The sequence below is a fragment of the Odocoileus virginianus genome, chromosome 7, assembly GCF_023699985.2.
Source record: "Odocoileus virginianus isolate 20LAN1187 ecotype Illinois chromosome 7, Ovbor_1.2, whole genome shotgun sequence".
Classification (NCBI taxonomy): Eukaryota; Metazoa; Chordata; class Mammalia; order Artiodactyla; family Cervidae; genus Odocoileus; species Odocoileus virginianus.
In genome coordinates, this window is record NC_069680.1 from 84,807,640 (window position 1) to 84,828,650 (window position 21,011).

The window sequence follows — 21,011 nt, forward strand, 5'->3', positions numbered from 1 at the left end:
GAGATGTAAATACACTTCTTTGAATGCCATAGACATAAATAGGAAGTTTCAAAGATATAGCTGGACTACTTTTAATATCTACAAAAAATTAAATTTAGAAGAATCAAAGTCTTTGTAGAATAACTGTATCTTAGTAAATGTGAGAATAGTTAAGAATCAGTTATCATTACTATGCAAAAGGAAGTCAAAGAAGTTTTAGATTTCACTTGTATTGAAATTACATTTTATTTTTATAATTTGCATACATCAAAATGTTTTAAAAGCTAACTTTTAAAAGCCATTTTTAAGACTTCCTAAATTAATCTATTTGAAATCTTGATTAGTGCAATGGGCAGGGCTCTGCTTAGTTGCAGTCCTCTCCGGCTCTTTGCGACCCCATGGACTGTAGCCCACCAGGCTCCTCTGTCCATGGGATTCTCCAGGCAAGAATACTGGAGTGGGTTGACATGCCCTCCTCCAGGGGATCTTTCCCACCTAGGGATCGAACCCAGGTTTCTCATATTGCAGGCAGATTCTTTACCATCTGAGCAATTCCCTTTTCTTTCTTCCCATTCCACCCTACCCGGTTCTCTGTCTTAGGGCATTTACTCTGAACTCCAGGTTGTCATTATTTGTTTACATTTCTGCCTCCTGCATTGAACTATATACCTCCTGAGTGTACATAGAGTAACTATTTCACTGGTGTGACACTTGACAGTCTGGTAGGCAGCATGCTCCTAGTACACTGCCAGGTTCCTCTGTCCATGGAATTCTCCAGGCAAGAACACTGAAGTGGGTAGCCATTTCCTTCTCCAGGGACTCTTCCTGAGCCAGGGATCGAACCTGGGTCTCCTGCATTGCATGCAGATTCTTTACCACCTGAGCCACGAGGGAAGCTCAATACAGTGTTAAACAGTCTAATTAGTAATTTATGAAACAATGACACTTTATTTAATAAAGCTCTGGGAAAAGTTGGATATACATCTGAGATAGATCCAAGTCTTGATTTTTTACAGAGTTGGATTTTTAGTTTGGTTTGGAAATTGAAGCTGTGGACAAAATACTTACTTGAGTATTCTAAAGGTCAAGCTAATTGGAATTACTGTCCTCTTTCACCAGATTGGATCCCCAATATACTGTTTACTTATATGGGAGAATTTAATGACAGTTTTAAGTTCTGTGTAGTTCATCAAGAGTTTTTGGATTCAGACCAGTTTTTCTAAAAATATTCTATAAAGTGAGTAATTCCTTATAGTCTTCTGCTTTTAACCTCACACATTTCAGCTCTTGTGCTGTTAATTTCAAGGATTGCTGAAGTTACCAGCAGTCTATTCAAATGATACACAAGTCTAACAGCATTTCCCACGTTAGCATGTGCTCAAAAAAGACTAAAAATCTAAATCACAGCCCTTTTTATTCTAAAAATAAATGGCAGGCAGAAAGAAACACCCTTGGATTATTTCTGGTAAGGTTTTTATGTTCTATAAAAGAAGGAATTGTATTCATCAGCATAGCACATATTTTAATAACAGATATTTTTGTTTAAGAAGTCTTAAATGTAGTAACGCTTATTTGCCACCCCTCCTGCCCCAGCCCCCATCCACTTTTCAGGAGTCGTTGCAGCAGTTTTGAGCTTAAGTGTCTGAATGTGGACACTGAAGTGAAGTCGCTCAGTCATGTCCGACTCTTTGCGACCCCAGGAACTGTAGTCCACCACGCTCCTCCGTCCATGGGATTTTCCAGGCAAAAGTACTGGAGTGGGTTGCCATTTCCTTCTCCAGAGGATCTTCCAGACCCAGGGATTGAGCCCGGGTGTCCCGCATTGTTGGCAGACGCTTTAGCATCTGAGCCACCAGGGAAGGCCTAAAAGTGAGCACTGATTACCTTAATTAACTAGGTAGCCAAACATTTTTTCACGAGGTTTTAAACTCGGCAAGATTTCACAGGGCTTAAAAATGGTTTAAAAAAAAACACACCACACTTCAGTACCTTTAAATTTGGCTCAAAATGGGCACAGGGGCTTGGGTTGACACCACACAATACTTATTTTTGCTTTTAACTATTTCAGGCCTTCTTGAAATACAATACACCTTGTTTTCGTGTAATGGAAAAAGGAGCCTTGGAATCTTGCAGAATCTGATTCCTGGATTCAGTTCCAGTTCTGCGTGACCTTGGGCAAGTTTCTTTACTTCTCTGAATTTCCGTTTCCTCCGACGCAAGGCGACGATGGCCACAGCCACCTTGCAACCTAGTCTGGAGCGCGCCTGGAACACACCCAGTTGGTCCCACACAAACAGCAGCCATATTAAGGCCGCCCAGCTCCGCGGCGACTCCGCGGCCGCGCTCTGCCCAGCAGGTGTAGGCACCGTGCGGGGCGCGGGTCCCGCTGCGGCGGCGCGGCCCCCACGTTTCCGCCGCTCGCGGGCCTGCCCCTCCGCGTCCCCGGCCCGCTCGGGGCGGGGTCGGCGGGGGCGGGGGGCGCCGGAGCCGGCTTGGAGGCCCGGCTGGCCGAATGCGGGAGCGCGGAGGCGGCCCCGGCGCCGCCCCGGCCCAGGCGCGAACGCGCGGCGGCCGCCCCCTCGGCCCTCCCCTCGGCCTGCCCCGCCCCCCGCCTCGCGCGCCGCCCGCCCGGGTCGCCGCGGGGCCGTGGTGTACGTGCAGAGCGCGCAGAGCGAGTGGCGGCCGCACGCCCTGCGCTGCTCCGCGGGCCGGGCCGGCCGCCCGGAACGCTGAGGCGGCGGCGGCCAAGGCGGCGGGTCTCGCGCGCCGGGCCCGCGTGCCCGAGCGAGGGCGCCGTCCGCCGCGCAGGCCGCGCTCCCTCAGCCCGCGGCGGTGATGAGGCGCTGAGGCGGCGGCCGGCGCTGCGCGGCGCGACCGAAGGACGAGGACGCGGCCGGGCCGAGGGCGCGGGGCGCCGGTCTCCTGAGGCGAGGGGCGGCGGGCGCATGGCGCAGTGACGGCCCCTGCCGCTCCGCCCGCTCCCCGGCCCCAGGCTAGGCCGTCCGGCCGCCACCCCTCCTGCTCGGCCGCCGCCTCCACCGCCGCCGCCATGGCCAATGACAGCGGCGGGCCCGGCGGGCCGAGCCCGAGCGAGCGAGACCGGCAGTACTGCGAGCTGTGCGGGAAGATGGAGAACCTGCTGCGCTGTAGCCGCTGCCGCAGCTCCTTCTACTGCAGCAAGGAGCATCAGCGCCAGGACTGGAAGAAGCACAAGCTCGTGTGCCAGGTCGGCGAGAACGTTCCTGCCCCCGGCACGGGCCAACCGCAGCAGCCGGGCCGCGCGCCGCCGCCCAGGGCCGCCGGAGCCAGGGAGGCCAGGAAGGCGTTGCCGCGCCGGGACCGAGCCGTCGAGGCCGCGGGCCCGCGGGCCTCCGGAGACGCGGCCAAGGCGAAGGCGAAGGCCAAGCCCACGGCCGACCCCGCGGCGGCCTCGTCCCCGCCCCGCGCGGCCCCCGGCGGCCAGGGTCGGGTAGCGGCGGCCGCCGAGGCGGAGTCCGCGAAGGAGGAGCTGCTGGCCCGCCCGTCGCTGTACCAGGAGAAGGCGAACCTGTACCCGCCGAGTAACGCGCCGGGCGAGGGGCTGAGCCACGGCGGCCTGCGGCCCAACGGGCAGACGAAGCCGATGCCGGCACTGAAGCTGGCGCTGGAGTACATCGTGCCCTGCATGAACAAGCACGGCATCTGCGTGGTGGACGACTTCCTGGGCAAGGAGACCGGCCAGCAGATCGGCGACGAGGTGCGCGCCCTGCACGACACGGGCAAGTTCACGGACGGGCAGCTGGTCAGCCAGAAGAGCGACTCGTCCAAGGACATCCGAGGCGATAAGATCACCTGGATCGAGGGCAAGGAGCCCGGCTGCGAAACCATCGGGCTGCTCATGAACAACATGGACGACCTGATCCGCCACTGTAACGGGAAGCTGGGCAACTACAAAATCAATGGCCGGACGAAAGTAAGTGTGTGCTAGGGGTGGGCGCGGGGCGAGCAGCGCGGTTTCTGTGTGTGAAAGGGATTTCCTTCTTGTGCAGCAACCCGTGGAGAAAACGGATATCATCCACCTACTACCGGTTCACGCACTTTGTCTAATTGCATGGTCTTCTGGCTAAACTTAGGCTCCCCTTGAACGCTGCTGTTTTGTGTACACTGTTTTAGTCGCTTCAAACGTCGCTGGAGTTGTAGCCGCGCGATGGGGATTATCGGAGTGCAACCCAGAGCAAGTGCTGGGTTCTGCCTCGGGCTGGTGTTTGCATCGGCTCCTAAAGTCCCCATGCGCTTTGAACCACTCATCAGACTCTGGCTTCCACAGTCCAAGGTTGTGTGTTTAGTTAAGAATCTGCCAACTGACCAAGAAAAGGTACATCTAAAATAAGCATGTAGGCCAAAGACTCCTTGCATTCAGGAAGAGCTTGGCTTCTCCCCTCCCCCTTTTAGAGCTCGCATCCATCTCCCTGTCCCTACTGTTTTGAAAGCCGTTACTAAACAGGAGAAGAAGTATTTCCGTTTTCAGACCTCTCTGTGTAGGTAGGTTACATTTTTAGCATAGGTTTCCTTTATTTGCTTTTGTTAGTATAATCCCTCTGTAGAAAAAGAACTGTTTAGCTTCCTGGAAAAAAATACGGAATTGGAGCAGGAGGGAGGGCTCACTCTAACGTCTCAATTTGATGAAATCTCTTTGTTTTCTCTTTACAGTTGTAGATTTTCCCCTAACAGTTTCTTTCGTTCCTACCTGGTCTAATCCCTCTTACCCCCTCAGTGCAGTAAATGATAAACTCTTTCCTTCTTTGTACTCTTCTTTCCATTTGACTCCCCAGATCTTAGTCTGTCTTTTCTTTGTATCAGTTCCACTCCAGGCCACTCTACTCCACTTTCTTCCACCATCCATCTCTGTCTGATATTGTGAGTTTGAGGAGATTGTTTAGAGAGGTCATCACACGTGGGTGTTTATACAGATACTGACTCTTCCCAGTAGTTCTTTTGTGTGTGTGTCACATCGTCTGTTTTGACAGTCGTTATGTGAGACTCAAGGCTGAGCATAGGCAATAAGGAAAGTTCTAAACATGAGAATTTGGTGAGAAAATACAATGTAAAGTCGAATTTATGAACTGCTGCTTCTTTGCTGGATGAAGGCACATGTCTTAATATAGTCTCAAAAAAAAAGTTGAACGCTTACTTAACTTTAAGCTGGAAGGAAAAAGGGGCCTGATTAAACCTCAACTTTGGTCCTTAATGAAATTTTCGTTTACATGCATGTATGTTTTTCAACTTTATTATGAACCAAATCTGAATATAGTCATGAACACTCTAGAGCAGGAAAAGCTTGAAGGCATATTGATATAACAGTACAAAACTGACCAAAGTATGTATGTAGTTGGGGCACAAGCTTAAGGTGAAGTCATGAAAAAGATAGTGTCCTAAATCTTCCTTGATCTGCTTTCCTTAGTTTATTTAGCTTTCCAAATTAAGCTAAATCCTCTTCTCTCCGATCTTCCTGTTTTTAACTGTCCTTCTCAGGGAAGGGATAGCAGTCAGCCCAGCTCTTACAAAAGTGTCTCCTAATGGGGAGGCTGTTAGAAAATAGCCACCCCCTTCCTCAGGAGTGCTTGTGGCTGAAGGGCCATTGAGGTTTTCAATCACCTGACTACACAGATCATGTGAAGGAAGGATGGATTTTAAACTCTTGAGATTTGATCTTACGCTTGCTTACCTTAATTTTAGGGACACAGTTTCAGGATCTGTGAATAGTCTCAGGGACTGCCTTTCATTGTACTTCTTGGATGAGAGAGATTTCGGTAATCTTGTTTGATTGTGTGATTTTCAGCATTCCTAAAAGAAATTGAAGATGCTTGCTTTCAGGAATGGGAAGGCAGTCAAATGACCAGCCACCATATAATGAACAAACTCAGTGTGCTGTTACCAGATTAGGCTCAATACAGACATGGTCACAGTAATTTTAATCCTGTGAAGTAGGTAGTATTATTCTTCCTGTATGTTTGAGGATGTTTTAGCTCCTAGCTGGAGAAGACCTACCACTTAGGATAACGTAGCTGGGATTCACACTTAGGTCATTCAGACATCAAGCCTGGTGCTTTTTCTACCATACTGGATATGGGGAGGATATTAAATGAGAAGATATAGGTTGCTTAGCACACTATTGGAACTAGTGTTTGGTGTACATATTTTGTGAGAGCATTAACCGTGTAAGTGAATAACTGTAGTTATATTAGGACTATATAAACAGTTTTATTAGGTGACTGTACAGTATCTGTTTCAGGTAGTGACTGAAAAGCCAGTTAAATTTATCTGCCTCATCATGCTTATTTCAGTATATCTCTCTCTTTTTAAAAAAAATTCATTTTTGGCTGTGCTGAGTCTTCGTTGCTCTGCGGGCTTTCTCTGGTTGTGACGAGCTGGGGCTACTCTCTAGTTTTCACTGCTGTGAATTCTCTTGTTGCAGAGTACGGCCTCTGGGTTGTGTGGACTTCAGCAGTTGTGGCCCACGGGCTTAGTTGCCCCATGGCATGTGGAATCTTTCCGGACCAGGGATCGAACCTGCATCCCCTGCACTGGCAGGCAGATTTTTAACCACTGGACCACCAGGGAAGTCTGTTCAGTAAAACTCTTTAAGAGAGGCATAATATGGGTGCTATATATTCAGACTGAATAACAACAACGTGATTGCAAGAAAGGGTCTTCGGTTAAGTATTTTATTATCCTTTACAACATTATGGTGACTCTGAAAGGTACTTGCCTTGAACATGTGGTATTTTTCTCAGATTTTCACAGCAACTCTGTAAAATAGGTTGTTGGTGTGTGCTACCTATTTATAGATTAGAAAAGCGAGCCTCAGAAAAGTTAGGTCATTTGTTGGAAATCCTGCAGCACATGTGTGTGAGTGAGACTCTCAGTCGTGTCCGACTCTGTGACCCCGTGGACTGCAGCTGGCCAGGCTCCTCTGTCCACGGGATTCTCCAGGCAGGAATACTGGAGTGGGTTGCCATCTCCTTCTAATCCTGCAGCATACCAGGACTTAAATTCAGGTTTTCTGACCAAGATTTGATGTTCTTCATTTACAGTATCTGTTCTGTATGGTCTTTGTATATGTCAGGGCCTGCTAATGAGATGATGTATAATTTATAATTGGCTGTGGCTCATTTGGTATTTTTTTCAACTTCTCCCAAGTTTCTGCTTCCGGTATGCTTATCTGGCCACTGTTTGTCCAGCTACTTTAAAAGAGGAACTATAAGGGAAGGATGAAAAAAATAGAGGAGCATGAAGGAGAAAAACAGGAACATGATTGTGGTCACTGAGCTCCAGTTTCCACTTTGTCTGGTCCTTTTTTGGGATTTTCTTCCTTTCTGCCCTTAAACTGCCCTTTAATCCTTTATGCTTTTTCACACCCTTTCTTCCGTCAAGAAGGCTTGCCGTGGCGTCCAGGAGGAGGGAATCACGGCCTGCTGATGTGAAGAGTAACGTTGTGTGGGAAATCATAGGTGCTTTAACTTAGAGTAAGAATAGCAGGTAGAGGAAGAATACAGAGGAGCGCAGGTCCTGGGGAAGTAGGGACTGTTCAGTAGGAGCTTCTTAACCACTCTGAAGGAAAGCATTTGCCTTAAAAATAAAACTGCTAGGATCATATACGTAGTTTTCGAGTTTTGTCTAAAGCTTACTCTAAGGAGTAATAAAATAAGACCAATAAGCAGCAGATTGTATTCCTGAGATTTTTCACCAGTCCCACAGTTAATTGGGCAGCTCTAGCTGATTATGGCTTTTAGAGCAAAGAACCAGATAAGGAAAGACCTGATCCTTTATCATCACTACCACAGAGATGTGGTGTCAGTCCTCTTAGATACTACAAAGAAAACCAAACAAAACTGTCTCTCAATTCACTTCTGCCACTTTCTCTATACTCTTGGCTCCCAGGATGTACTAGTTGAAGCAGCTTGTTTAATGTTTTAATTGCTATATTATAGTTCAAGATCAAAGTCAATTATTCTGTATTCAGAAAGGCTGAAAACGTTACAACTTAAGTAATAACAATTTTGCATAATATTTTGTTGTTTTAAAAGAGATGCAGGTGGACTGAAAGAGTAGTCTTTTTTGAAATTTTAGTTATTTATTTCTGGCTGTGCTAGATCTTCACTGCTGTGCAGTCTCTTCTCGTTGCGGCGAGGGGGGGCTGCTCTCTAGTTGTGATACCCCAGCTTCTCGTTGCAGAGCACACGCTCTGGGTGGACTGGCTTCAGGCTCAGTAGTTGGACTCCTGGCTCTAGAGCATAGACCCAGTAGCTGTGGCACATGGGCTCAGTTGCTTCGAGGCTTGTGACGTCCTCCTGGGTCAGGGATCAAGGTCTCCTGCATCAGCAGGCAGATTCTTTACCACTGAGCCACCAGGGAAACCCCTGAAAGAATAGTCTTTGTAGGTTGTGACAGACAAGTTCACCTTTGTAGAAAATACATTTTGTATGGTGAATTAGTTCATATGTGGGGTAGTTTCTTTAATTCTAAAGGAGTTTTATTTTTAATTGGCAGATTGTTATTTAAATGTGTATAACTCTTCCTTTATCTCCTATCTGATAAGCGTCAGAAGTGTGCTGAAACACCTTAGGCACGCAGGAGGAGGCCGTCTGAACTCAGAAGGATGGTGGACCTGGTGCTGTGATGAGACCTGGGGTGGATCCTGGATCTGCCAGTGTTTCTGTGTCCTTGAGACAGTGGCTTAATCTTTCTGAGCCTCAGTTACTCCATTTGGACATGGTGTTAAATGATGCCTGCCTTTTCTGTCTCTCAGGCTTCCTGTGAGGAGTGTGTATAATCATGCGTGTAAAAGCACTTTTTAAATTGTAAAGCACTATGCAAAACTGTCGTTAACTTTTCTCATTTAAAATTTTCTGATTTCTTTCTTTAAAAGAGTTCTGTGTTTTTCTTGTCTTTCCCTCTTTTTTCTTTTTTCTTTTTGTCTTTCCCTCTTTAATAAGCTGGAGGAAAAAAAGAGTAAGAATGATCACCCATTTTTTACTTCCCCCTACACACACACACACACAAATAAGTCCCAGAGAGGTTAAGTGACTTGTTCAAGGTCAGAGGGCTGGTGAGTGACAACATTGACTTTTGACTGACTTCATTCTTCTATCTGCAACTTGATGCCGCATATCCTATAGAAGTTAACTCTTCCCACTTAACTAATTTTGGCGTGTTTTGTGCCATTTTTGAGGCTATGCTTGAACATTTATGACTTCCTTCTCCCTTTTATTCCCATCTCTCTGTAGTTTGTTTGGCTTATCTGATATTCTAGTTAAAATTTTCCTCTTCTCTCTAATTCCTCCCTGACTACCCTAGGTGTTCTTTATTCACCTCTTGTTTTTGCTCTGCTGTTCAAGCCATTTTCCCTGAAGCAGGCCTGCTGTCTCTTACTTCCTTAGTTGGAACTGTCTTCCTGCTCTGTGTTTCTGATTTATGTGTTCATTCTCTGCTTTCCTTTCCCCCTTTTCCCCTATCAGGCATGAAATCTGTCTTTGTTCATCTTCTAGCATGTTTTCTGAAGCCTGAGCCTTCCCAGTATGCCTTTGGATTGATGGTATCAGCTTAGTTGTTTTTATTTAATTTTTCTCTTCAGGCTTTTAAAGCAACACCCACTGTTTCAGTCTGCCTTTCATTTGCACACATTCCTGGACAGTGTTGCACTGGACATACATGCACTTTAATGCTGCATTTGTCTTCTACCTCCCTTTCCACTTTGCCCTTGTTTCTGCACTTGAAAACATTGTCTGTGACTACAGGATGGCCTTCAGATCGTATTGAACCATATTCATAGCTTGTCTTTGACTCTTTCTGTTCCAGCTAAAAACTTTCCAGTCTAAAAAGCAAAACAAAGAAACAATTAAAAAAAAAAAAAAAAACCGACAAATGATTAACCAAAGTCTTCTCTTACAATGGTTTGTTTCATACCATATTCCTTAATCCAGACTCTGAATTGTTCTGCCATCTTTATTGGAATGTTTTGTATTTCAATTATCACATTTTTTCAGAACCAAGTCACAGTTTTATTTCTTAAAAAAAAAGAAGAAAATGTCCTTATTTCTCTTTGGCTGTGCTGGGCCTTTGTTCTTGCCCCTGGGCTTTCTCTAGCTGTGATGAGCAGGGGCTCCTCTTAGTTGTGGTGCATGGGCTTCTCACTGGTGGTTTCTCTTGTGGAGCAGTGAGCACACACACGGGGCAGTGAGCACACACACGGGGCAGTGAGCAGACACACGGGCAGGGAGCACACACGGGGCAGGGAGTGCACACAGGGGGCAGGGAGCGCACACACACGGGGCAGGGAGCGCGCGCACGGGGCAGGGAGCACACACACAGGGCAGTGAGCACACACACGGGGCAGGGAGCGCACACACACGGGGCAGGGAGTGCGCGCACAGGGCAGGGAGCACACACACACGGGGCAGGGAGTGCGCGCACAGGGCAGGGAGTGCGCGCACGGGGCAGGGAGCGCACACACCGGGCAGGGAGCGCACACGGGGCAGGGAGCGCACACACACGGGGCAGGGAGCGCGCACACACGGGGCAGGGAGCGCGCACACACGGGGCAGGGAGCGTGCACACACGGGGCAGGGAGCGCGCAGGGCAGTGAGCACACACACGGGGCAGGGAGCGCACACACACGGGGCAGGGAGTGCGCGCACAGGGCAGGGAGCACACACGGGGCAGGGAGTGCGCGCACAGGGCAGGGAGCGCACACACACGGGGCAGGGAGCGCGCGCACGGGGCAGGGAGCACACACACCGGGCAGGGAGCGCACACACACGGGGCAGGGAGCGCACATGGGGCAGGGAGCGCACACACACGGGGCAGGGAGCGCGCGCACGGGGCAGGGAGCACACAGGGCAGTGAGCACACACACGGGGCAGGGAGCGCACACACACGGGGCAGGGAGTGCGCGCACACGGGGCAGGGAGCACACACACACACGGGGCAGGGAGTGCGCGCACAGGGCAGGGAGCACACACACGGGGCAGGGAGTGCGCGCACAGGGCAGGGAGAACACACGGCTCTAGAGAGTGTGCTCAGTAGTGGTGCAAAGGCTTCGTTGCTCCACAGTATGTGGGATCTTCCCAGATCAGGAATTGAACCTGTGTCCCCTGCATTGGCAGGTTGATTCTTAACCACTAGACTCGTAGGGAAGCCCCACAGTTGTATTTCTGAAGAGCTTGGATTGTATGCGTACCCTCTGTCTGTTGGCTCATAGAAATCACTATAAAATTTTCTTAGGTTTGGATTTTCCATTTTCTTTATTTAGTGTCCCCAGTCTAGTTTCTTTTCCAAAGCAAAATACATGTACTCTTGGCTCCTTCTTGTCATATTCTCTGAGTCCTGTTTTTATAATCTTTTTATTTGTTTGTCGATTCACCAAATAATATGAAGTGAGTACTTTGTACAGGTGCTATCCTCAGGGCTAGGAGTACCTGAACAACGGAAACAAAAATGCCCCTAATCTCATGGAGCATAAATTCCACTTGAGAGTGGAGTTAATAAAGTGGGAGAGTGAGTTAATAAAGAGATGTATAAGTAAGTACATGATATGTTAGATGGTAAATATTAAGACAAAAAATTGACAGTGATGATCAAGGAGGGTATTCTTTTATATAGGATTGGTTAAGTAATATATTTACAAAAGACTCGAATGAGGTGAAGGGCTGGGTTCTAGGGAAACGTGGGAGAAGAACATTCCAAGTAAAGGCATTAAATAGCCAGAACAGTGCCCCTGACGTGGAACGTGCTTGGTGTGTTGAGAAAACAGTGAGGAGAAGGTCACTGCGGTCACAGCGGAGGGAGAGAGTGAGAGCATGACAGACGTGGTCAGCGAACAGGGGCCGGGAAACAGGGTCATCTCATGGGGTGTTTCGACCCTGAGCCCTGGCGAGAGCCCTGGGTTCTGTGCTGGGTGCTGTGGGAGGCCACTGGAGAGTTTGTTCTGGAAGGTCTTGGGGGCTGCTGTGTGAGAGTGCACAGGAGGCGGCAAGGGTGGAAGCAGGGGAACCGGGAAGGAAGTTCTTGGAACAGCCTTGGCTTTAGAGGCGGTGGCTTACGTTAGGGTAGGAGCTGCAGAGCTGCAGAGAATTCTGGGTTTATTTTGAAAGTAGAGTCAGTGAGATTTGTTGATGGATTAGATGGAGGAATGAGAGAAAGGAAGGAGTTGAGAACGCTTCCAGGTTTTGGCTTGAGCAATTGGAAGGAAATAATTTCTGTTTTGTCTTGCTCTGACTCTCCTGCATTTCTCCTCTTGCCCCACTTTTTAAGCTTCCATTTATAGCAGAAATTGTTGACACTTATTTCGCAGCCAAAGCCAGAAGAAAAAAGTTCCATGCTCTACTTTTCCACATTCCTTCAAGCTGGCCGTGCTCACTGCTCCTGCTGCTGACCTCCCAGTGCCATCCTTCCCTTTCCGGAGGCTTTCTGGCGTCTTGGCACCACGCGCTCCACGCGCCCGCCCTGGGGCTGCTGTGGGATCCCTGGAGGACATTGTGAGGCGCTTCTGGTGCTGTCCAGGAGTAGGGCTGTGCTCACTCAAGATGGCTTGTAGATACAAATCCACCTGAAAAGAATTACGCAGATTCTGAAATTTAGGGAAACATTGGAGAAAATTGGATGGTTCAACGTGACAGACAAGGATAAGTTTAAATTAAACTTCAGAATAAAATGAGGAACAGAACATCTTGATTTAAACCTGCTGTTGAAAGTAAAGCCACTGTAGAAAATTGAGGAAGAATGACCATAAAATATCAAAAATAATTCCTGATATATTGGTGCAAACAACTATTTTCTGCCTTCTTGCTTTCCTTGTCACGCCTCATTACATCTGTGAGTTCTTTGACTGGTTTATGCTCCCACAATTCTACATCCTTTTACATCTAGCTTAAGTCCCATTCCCCATCCCCATATTTCCCTCAACCCTGAACCTCCAGTGATCTCGCTTTTCTCAAAAACTTTATATATCTTTTATTCCTGAAGTATCTTCTCTAGAAAGTTCTAAGGACAAGGATACTCTTCTGTCTTACACAAGATGGAAAACCTTTCATTGTTCTTGTTATTTATTATTCATATGTTAACACTCAGTAAATTGCCCTCAACCTGTACCTCTCTCCTCCGCTGCCCCTCTTTCCATGTCATCTAACTACTGTAAGACTTTTTGGAAGTCTATGAGCATTTTCATCCTATTGTGGTCAACTCTCCTTTCTATGCTTACTATGCTATTTCTAGTCCCTATTTTCCAGATAAAAATATCCCCGCCAACGTGACCTGTACTATTTTTAACTGCAAGTACTGGGAGAAAGTTCTGAAAGTGAAATGAAGTTTTAGCCACTGTGCTAGAACCCTACACATCCATGAATCTCATGGGGAAAGGCATGTACATCTTTCCTCCTCCAATCTGCAGTGAGAATCCCCAGGGAACATGTGTCACTTTAGAACAAGCTACATAGTAGACGCGATGCTGAAAGTGACCTCTCACACACTCATCTTGAAGCTTGTGCCTAGTAAGCTGACACAAAGCTCATCATGTGTATACCATGGGATTGATGTGTAAAATAAGTTTTTGAAGAGAAAAATTATCATAGTTTTGATTTGGTTTTAGTATTTGGTAATTTATTCAGAATTTCAGATCACATTAAAGGAGGTTTACAAGTTACATTTAACAAGAGAAGGCATGAGTTAAACAAGATGAGGAATATTTCTTTATGATGAGAAAATCTTTGGCTTTAACCACATGCACATATTTAGTCAGCTTCGGGGAGAAAGTTGATTTGCTTGTGTTAAAGGAGGTAGTGCACATGGTAGAAACTGCAGTACAAAGGTCATTTGAGTTTGGTCTTGAGGTGCGTTCATGCATGCACTCGTACATGCGTGCATGCATTCATACATGCATTCTTATTATGCTTAAAAAGAATTTCACTTTCCAATTGTTCTTAACTTTGGTATTTAAAATGTATTTTCATTCTCTGAGAACAATTTTTTGGGTGGAAGAAAGTAGCCTGAAGATGTAATACTTACCAAAGATAATACATGTGCAAAGAATGGGCATAGTTTTGGATGATTACAATCCAGAGTATTGGAATCAAACCTCTAAAAGAAAATTTTGGCTAAAAATCACGTACGGTAATAAAATAGCACCCTCTCCAGTAGTTTACAGGTTTGTTTTTTTTTCTGCCAAGATAATTACATACATTTGTTTTTAGCTTTGTTTTGTATCTGGACCCCTTTAGGAATCTAGTTGTAGCCATGCACCTTCGTACTCTAAAAATGAACATATATGCCTGTTTTGCTTACACAGAGCCAATCCATAGATCCTATAGTAAGAATCTCTGTTTTAAGACGAGTTCTAACATTTTTAAGCATCTCATGTCTGGTTAGGGTTTATTCAGTTGCTCCTGTTGCTCCACGTCCACAGAACTGTGCTTTGAATCGCCTCCCCCACCCCGTGATAATAGTCAATTTAAGTTATGGAGACTTAGATAAAGGATGTATGTTATAACTTAAATCTAGTGGTGTATATGTACAGACTTCGGAAAGACATTTGCCTTGTACTGTCTGGCTGTAAAACAGGACAGAGTTAACTGGTGTGTACCAGGATGGAAACCATGACCTCAGCGAGAATGCCTTCCCAGAGGACATACTTCCACAAGCATGTCTGCTAGGTTATCCTTGCTTTAGAATTCTGGATGTGCAGTTTTGGCATAAAAGACTGAGGTTATTACCAAGAAATAATACTAGATTATGATTCTTTCTCTTCTCCTTTCCCTTTTCATTGTCTTGTTTTCTACTCCCACTGAATGTGTTTATGTATATTTCACTTTTTTTTTTTACTTGTAACTGGCGTGTCGGTAAGATTAACTCTGAATTTTGTAAAAAATAGAAACTAAAAAAAAAAAAAGGAAACCATGGTAGTAATAGAGCACCAGGGCTGGGAGTGGGGAGAGTACCCTTATAACAAAAATGAAGCTAGCACTCATATTGGTTGGTTTTGTTTTTATTAAAAATAGTTCCTGTAACTGTTAGATTTGAAGGATCTCTTGATAGTTTTGGTAGAAAATATTTTAAAAATGTGTGAGAATAATTTGTCCATCTTGTTTTCAGAAACTGCGCTTTGGTGTTGCATAATAACTGTGAGGTTGGTCTCTGATGTAAAGATTCTTGCAGGTGTTTCTTTGTCTTAGAAGTGTCTAGGGGCAGGGGTGATTGCTGATAGAAGCCAGGAGTGGGACTCAGACCTGCTCGCAAGGCAGTGCTTGTCATTGGGCTCTGAGCCCTGAACACGTCACTCAGCACCCCTCCCAGCCTCTTTGTCTCTGAAATGGGAATAATGCTGACCTGATTAACAGGAGAAATGTTGGATCATTGGTGATTGTAAGAAGCTTTTTAAAAGGTGGGTGACTGACTGACTTTTCCGCTCTCCGAGGTACCTTTTCGATCACTGAGCCTTGCTCTTGGCTGTCCTCAGCTCTCTATACCTTTGACCCCATTCATTGTGTTGGTACACCTTTCTTGTTCATTTGTTCAGTCGTGTCTGATTCTTTGCGACCATGGACTGCAGCACACCAGGCTTCCCTGTCCTTCACCATCTCCCCGAGCTTGCTCACACTCATTTCCATTGAGTCGGTGATGCCATCCAACCGTCTCGTCCTGTGTCATCCCCTTCTCCTGCCTTCAGTCTTTCCAGCATCAGGGTCTTTTCTAATGGGTCGGCTCTTCAAATCAGGTGGCCAAAGTATTGGAGCTTCAGTTTCAGCATCAGTCCTTCCAGTGAATGTTCAGGGTTGATTTCCTCTAGGATTGACTGGTTTGATTTCTTTGCTGTCCAAGGGACTTAGCATCATCTTAACATCACACATTCAAATTCAGTTTTAGATTAAGAATTCTTAACTTGCTTTTAATGGGATTCATGTGTGCCTGCTAAGTCACTTCAGTCATGTCCGACTCTGTGTGACCCTGTGGTCTCTAGCCTGCCAAGCCTCTCTGTCCCTGGGATTCTCCAGGCAAGAACACTGGAGTGAGTTGCCTTGCCCTCCTCCAGGGGATCTTCCCTCGCCAGGGATCAAACTCTTAAGTCTCCTGCATTGGCAGAAGGGTTCTTTACCATTAGTGTCACCTGGGGAGCCCTTTTAATGGGATACTAGAACCATATTTTTAGTTAAAAGGAATCTGTTGTTGCTTAGGCAGTTGGTTCATAGCCTTGGCATTGTGAAAACAGACTGGTCAGTTGATAAGGGCACCTTGAACTGAGTTTCAGAAGTTGTGTTACATCATGGGTAATGAAATAACTCAGTCTGAGGGACACCTGGATCAAAGGCTCTTTCTCTCCATGTTCTCCCTTTTAGCAGAATGAAGTCAAATAGCAATAGATATTTTATTTATAACTGAATCATTTAAGGTGCATTTAAAAAATTGAAACCTTTAGATGTTAGTTTTAGAGGTAGTCATGCATACAAATGAGCTAGTACCTATAAAGTGATTGGATCATATCTCATACAAAGAAATTTATACTTATTTTATAGTTATTATTGATATAAACATAGGTTAGATGATTTTGTAATTTGTTGATAGTGTTTATATTATTTGCCATATAGGCTATGGGGCTTTTAAAACAGTCTGAGAAGGTAATTCTTCCTTCCCTAATATAATGAGGGGGTTATTGGAGTGAGCTATTTTTCAGTCATGCTTTATGTCTTTTTTACCCTTAGAAATATTATTTTTTGGCTATTATCATTTTGTAGAATTACTTTGGTGTCTGCACTGTTGAATTTGACTCATAATAATTGTGCTTCTAGTGAAAAGTGCATTTTAAGAACCTTGTGTTATCCTTGATTTAAGAAATTGTGTATATTTTTCACATTTTTTCCTAAAATTGATCATTTTTAACAGTTGAAACATGAAGCCAGTAAGATATGAACTATTCTACTTAGATATCATAGGAAATAACTTTTTTATATTGACACTAGACAAAATTGTTTACAAATAAAATAAAGCTTATTTGAAATAAAGAATTGAGAGGAGAGTGAAGTTAAATTGCATATGTCCATAGCTGTACTTTTTTTTTTAAGAAATATATGCTATCTAGATATAGAAGAGTAATTTCTTTGAATTTTATAGTACTTTTTATACTTTAATATATTTAGATTAAATACTTTGTAATTTTGTGCTTGCTATCTTTTCACCTTGGAAATTGCTATATATCTTAACTGTAAAGATCTTACATGCAAAAGAAAGATTGCTGTTTTATTTGTGACTTTATATGTTGTCTGATGATAAAAATAATGCAGTGCTTCAAAATATATGAAGGCAAAACTAATAGAATAGAAAGGGACAATAGATAAAAATTATAGGTGGAGATTTCAATACTTTGTTCTAGTAATTGTTAGAACCAAGTAAATAGATTATCAGCAAGCATGTATAAAAGATTTGAACACTGTCAGCTAGCTTGACCTAAATGACATCTGTTGAACACTCCTCAAAATTACAGAATAAAATACTTGCTTTGTAAGCACACATGGGGAATAGACCCTGTAATGAGCCATAAAATAAGTCTCAGTGGACCTTGACTGAAATCATTTAGAGTTAAGTTAGAAGTGATGACGAATTAAGTTAGAAGTGAAGAATAGGAAGAAATATTGCAAATCTCATATATGTGGAAATTGAAAAACATATTCCTAAAAAATGTATAAGTCAAAGAAGTAATAGATATGGAGGTCAATGGGCAGGAATAAGAATCTAGAAATAGACTCACGTTGAAAACATCAGTTGATTTTTTTTGTTGTTGTTCACAAAAACACTAAACAGGTAGTATTTTTTTTTTTTTAATAAATGGTTTTGGAATAGGTGGATATCTATATGGAAAGAGTAAACATGACCTTTACCTCACTTCGTACACAAAGAGTTAAGTTAGAGTGGGTCATTGACCTTAATGTAAGACATTTTTAAAAGAAAATAAGAGAAAATCTTTATGACCTTGAGATAGGCAAATTTCTTAAGGCAAAAAAAAAGATGAACCATAAAAGAAAAAAACTGACAAATTGAACTTAAAACATTAAAGCAGTTTGCTTATTGAAAAACACCATTAAAAAAAAAGACAAGCCCTTTTAGGAGTAAAGGGTTTTATATAATATGTTTTATATATATAAAACATATCTGACATAAAACAATAATATGCTTTATATATATAAAACATATTTGACAAAAACTTTTATCTGTAATATAGGAAGCTTTCATTAAACTCAATAACAAGGAGGGAAACAGCCCAACAGAAAAATAGGCCAAAGATTTGAAGCGATAATCCACAAAAGAAAAGATGTGAATGACCTAGTACGTGAAAAGATTCTCAACATCATTGGTTATTAGGGAAATGAAAATTAAAGCCCAGTGAAAAAGCATCATACATACACTATAAAATGGCTAAAATTTAAAATACTGACAATACCACCTTTTGGCAAGGGTATGAAACAGCTGGAATCCTTATACACTGATCATTCATTCACCACTTGTAAGGATGCAGAGTGGTATGGCCACTTTGGGCAACAGGTCAGCCACTGCCCCAAAAGTTAATACATAGAGACTCATCATATGACCCTAACTAAGTATCTAAGGATTTCACTTCTGAGTATCTCCTAAGAGAAATAAAAACATATCCAAAGACATGAGTAGTATTCATTATCATTAAAAATAAAAAAAAACCCAAAATGTTCATTATATGGTGACTGGATAAATAAAATGTACATCATACAGTGGGATACTCTTCAGCCATAAAATGAACTACTCTTTTATGCAACAACATGGATGAATCTCAGAAGCGTTGTGCTCAGTGAAAGATTGTACCATAAATTATTTAGCTCCTTGTGATCCAAGTTTAGGTTATTTCTAATTTTTTGCTATGACAAATAATTCTGCATCAGATATTCTTAAAGGGGAACCTTGTGCATTTTAGTAATGTTTTTATAAGAAAAATTTCTAGAAGTAGTAATAGAATTGCTGAGTTGAAGATTTTTATTTACTTACATTGCCAACATTTACTTAATGCTTATTTTGTACCATGCACTATTATAAATACTCCTACCCAAATTTTCTTGTTTAATTTTTACAATAACTGTATGAAGCATAAGTACTATTATTTTCCTTATTTTGCAGTTGCGGAAACTGAGGCACAGATTAAGAAAAAAAAAGTGCTAAGTCACACAGCTAGAGATTGACAGAGCCAGGGCACAAAGTGGGATGGTCTGACTCCAGAACCTGACCTCCTACATAAGACATGTGAAGTTGTTTTCTATTTTATGCATGTTTTAGGAGAATTGTATTTACTTTTTAGGTTTCCTACTTGAACTTCCACTATGCATTACAGAAATTTCTTAATTTTAAAACACTGGGGATAAGGCAAGCCTTTCTTTTTCCTTAAAGAAATAATTTCAGAAATGCACTATTGGAATGTTGTTTAACATAGACAAAGTCACATTCACAAAAAATACCAATTGTTCACTTCAAGGAACACTGTTTTGATAGTATACAAACACAGCGTACAATTCTTTGGGCAGGTTAGTTTTTTCATGTAGATCATAAAAGATATTGGTCAAGTAGTAAAATTAACCTTAACGTAGATTGTTGTTCAGTTGTGTAGTCGTGTCCAACTTTTTGTGACCCCGTGGACTGTAGCACGCCAGGCCTTCCTGTATCTCACCGTGGGGAGGCCTGGCGTGCTCCGTTTTCAAATAGGCCATATATGCAGAAGATGTAGTTCCTTTGAGTGTGTAAACTTTGGATTGGAATCATGTTAATGTCAGCTGCTGCTGCTGCTGCTAAGGCACTTCAGTTGTGTCCGACTCTGTGCGACCCCATAGACAGCAGCCCACCAGGCTCCGCCGTCGCTGGGATTCTCCAGGCAAGAACACTGGAATGGGTTGCCATTTCCTTCTCCAATGCATGAAAGTGAAGAGTGAGAGTGAAGTCACGAAGTCGTGTCCGACTCCTAGCGACCCCATGGACTACAGCCCACCTGGCTCCTTCATCCATAGGATTTTCCAGGCAAGAGTACTGGAGTGGGTTGCCATTGCCTTCTCCGTTAATGTCAGCAACCCACTATAAATCTTCTGAATCAGACATTTTGAATCCTATGTGAAGGCCAGACAACTTCTTAAAACTAAATAGAGTTTCTAGTTCTTTTTTGTGTCTGAGAAAACGTATATAAGGTATATTCTTAACCGGTAGGAGAGATTAAAAAAAATGTGACATCTCATATCTCAGATACCCAAAGGACATTTATTAACTATTCTAAATAACTCTTAACAACCAATAAGTTGGCAAAGAGAAGAAATCTTTTGTTAATGAAAGCAGCTGGTTTACGTTTTTTTGATTATATTAATCCCACAAGTTAATGTTCTCTCATCTTTTTTCTCCCAGGGCTTTTACAAGTAGGTGATACCATCCGCCTTCACTTGGTCATCCCTTATTTATTCCTTAACCTACTTGTAACATGACATGTGCTATCAAGTGCTGTTCTGAGAGGAAGGAACGTTTTTAAGTTACTACTCCCCTGCTACATGAGGACTGTGCTTTGCTCTCGCCTGCCTTTATTCCCCTCTGTTACTCCGCAGCACTTGAGTGGAGGGAGTGTGAGATAGCTGGTGAAGAAGGCAGGTTCAGAGTCAGAATGCCTGGATCCTCAGCCCTCCTCTGCCATTGGCTAGCTGTGTGATGCTACCAGGTTACCTGCCTTGTTTTCACATTTGTTTCGTGGGATAGCAGTAGTACTCATGGCGTGATTGGGCGAGGACTAAAGGAGCTAATGTGTGAAAAGCATTGTAGCTGGCATGTGGTAAGCTGTCAGAATTCTCACCTGTGGTTATCCACCCCTCCCTTTTTCTTTCTTCTTCCTTGGCTGACATGATACTGCACTGCCCTGGCTTTCTGTAATTCTCAAACTATTCCTTCTCTGCTGGCTTCCTTCTGAGTGCAGGTATTTCCCTCTCTTTGGCATCAGCATTCTTCTCTTTACATGTAGTATG

At 43.9% G+C, this 21,011-nt stretch overlaps 1 protein-coding gene across 1 annotated transcript in view; it reads left to right on the forward strand.

The window, feature by feature from the left end:
• The first annotated feature begins 2,813 nt into the window (after nucleotides 1-2,813).
• EGLN1 (egl-9 family hypoxia inducible factor 1) overlaps nucleotides 2,814-21,011 on the forward strand; it is a 60,052-nt gene continuing 41,854 nt past the window's right edge. The window contains exon 1 of the mRNA XM_070471098.1: nucleotides 2,814-3,931. Within this exon, the coding sequence (XP_070327199.1) occupies nucleotides 3,029-3,931 (903 nt within the window). The 5' untranslated portion in view covers nucleotides 2,814-3,028. The remainder of the gene's footprint in view (nucleotides 3,932-21,011) is intronic.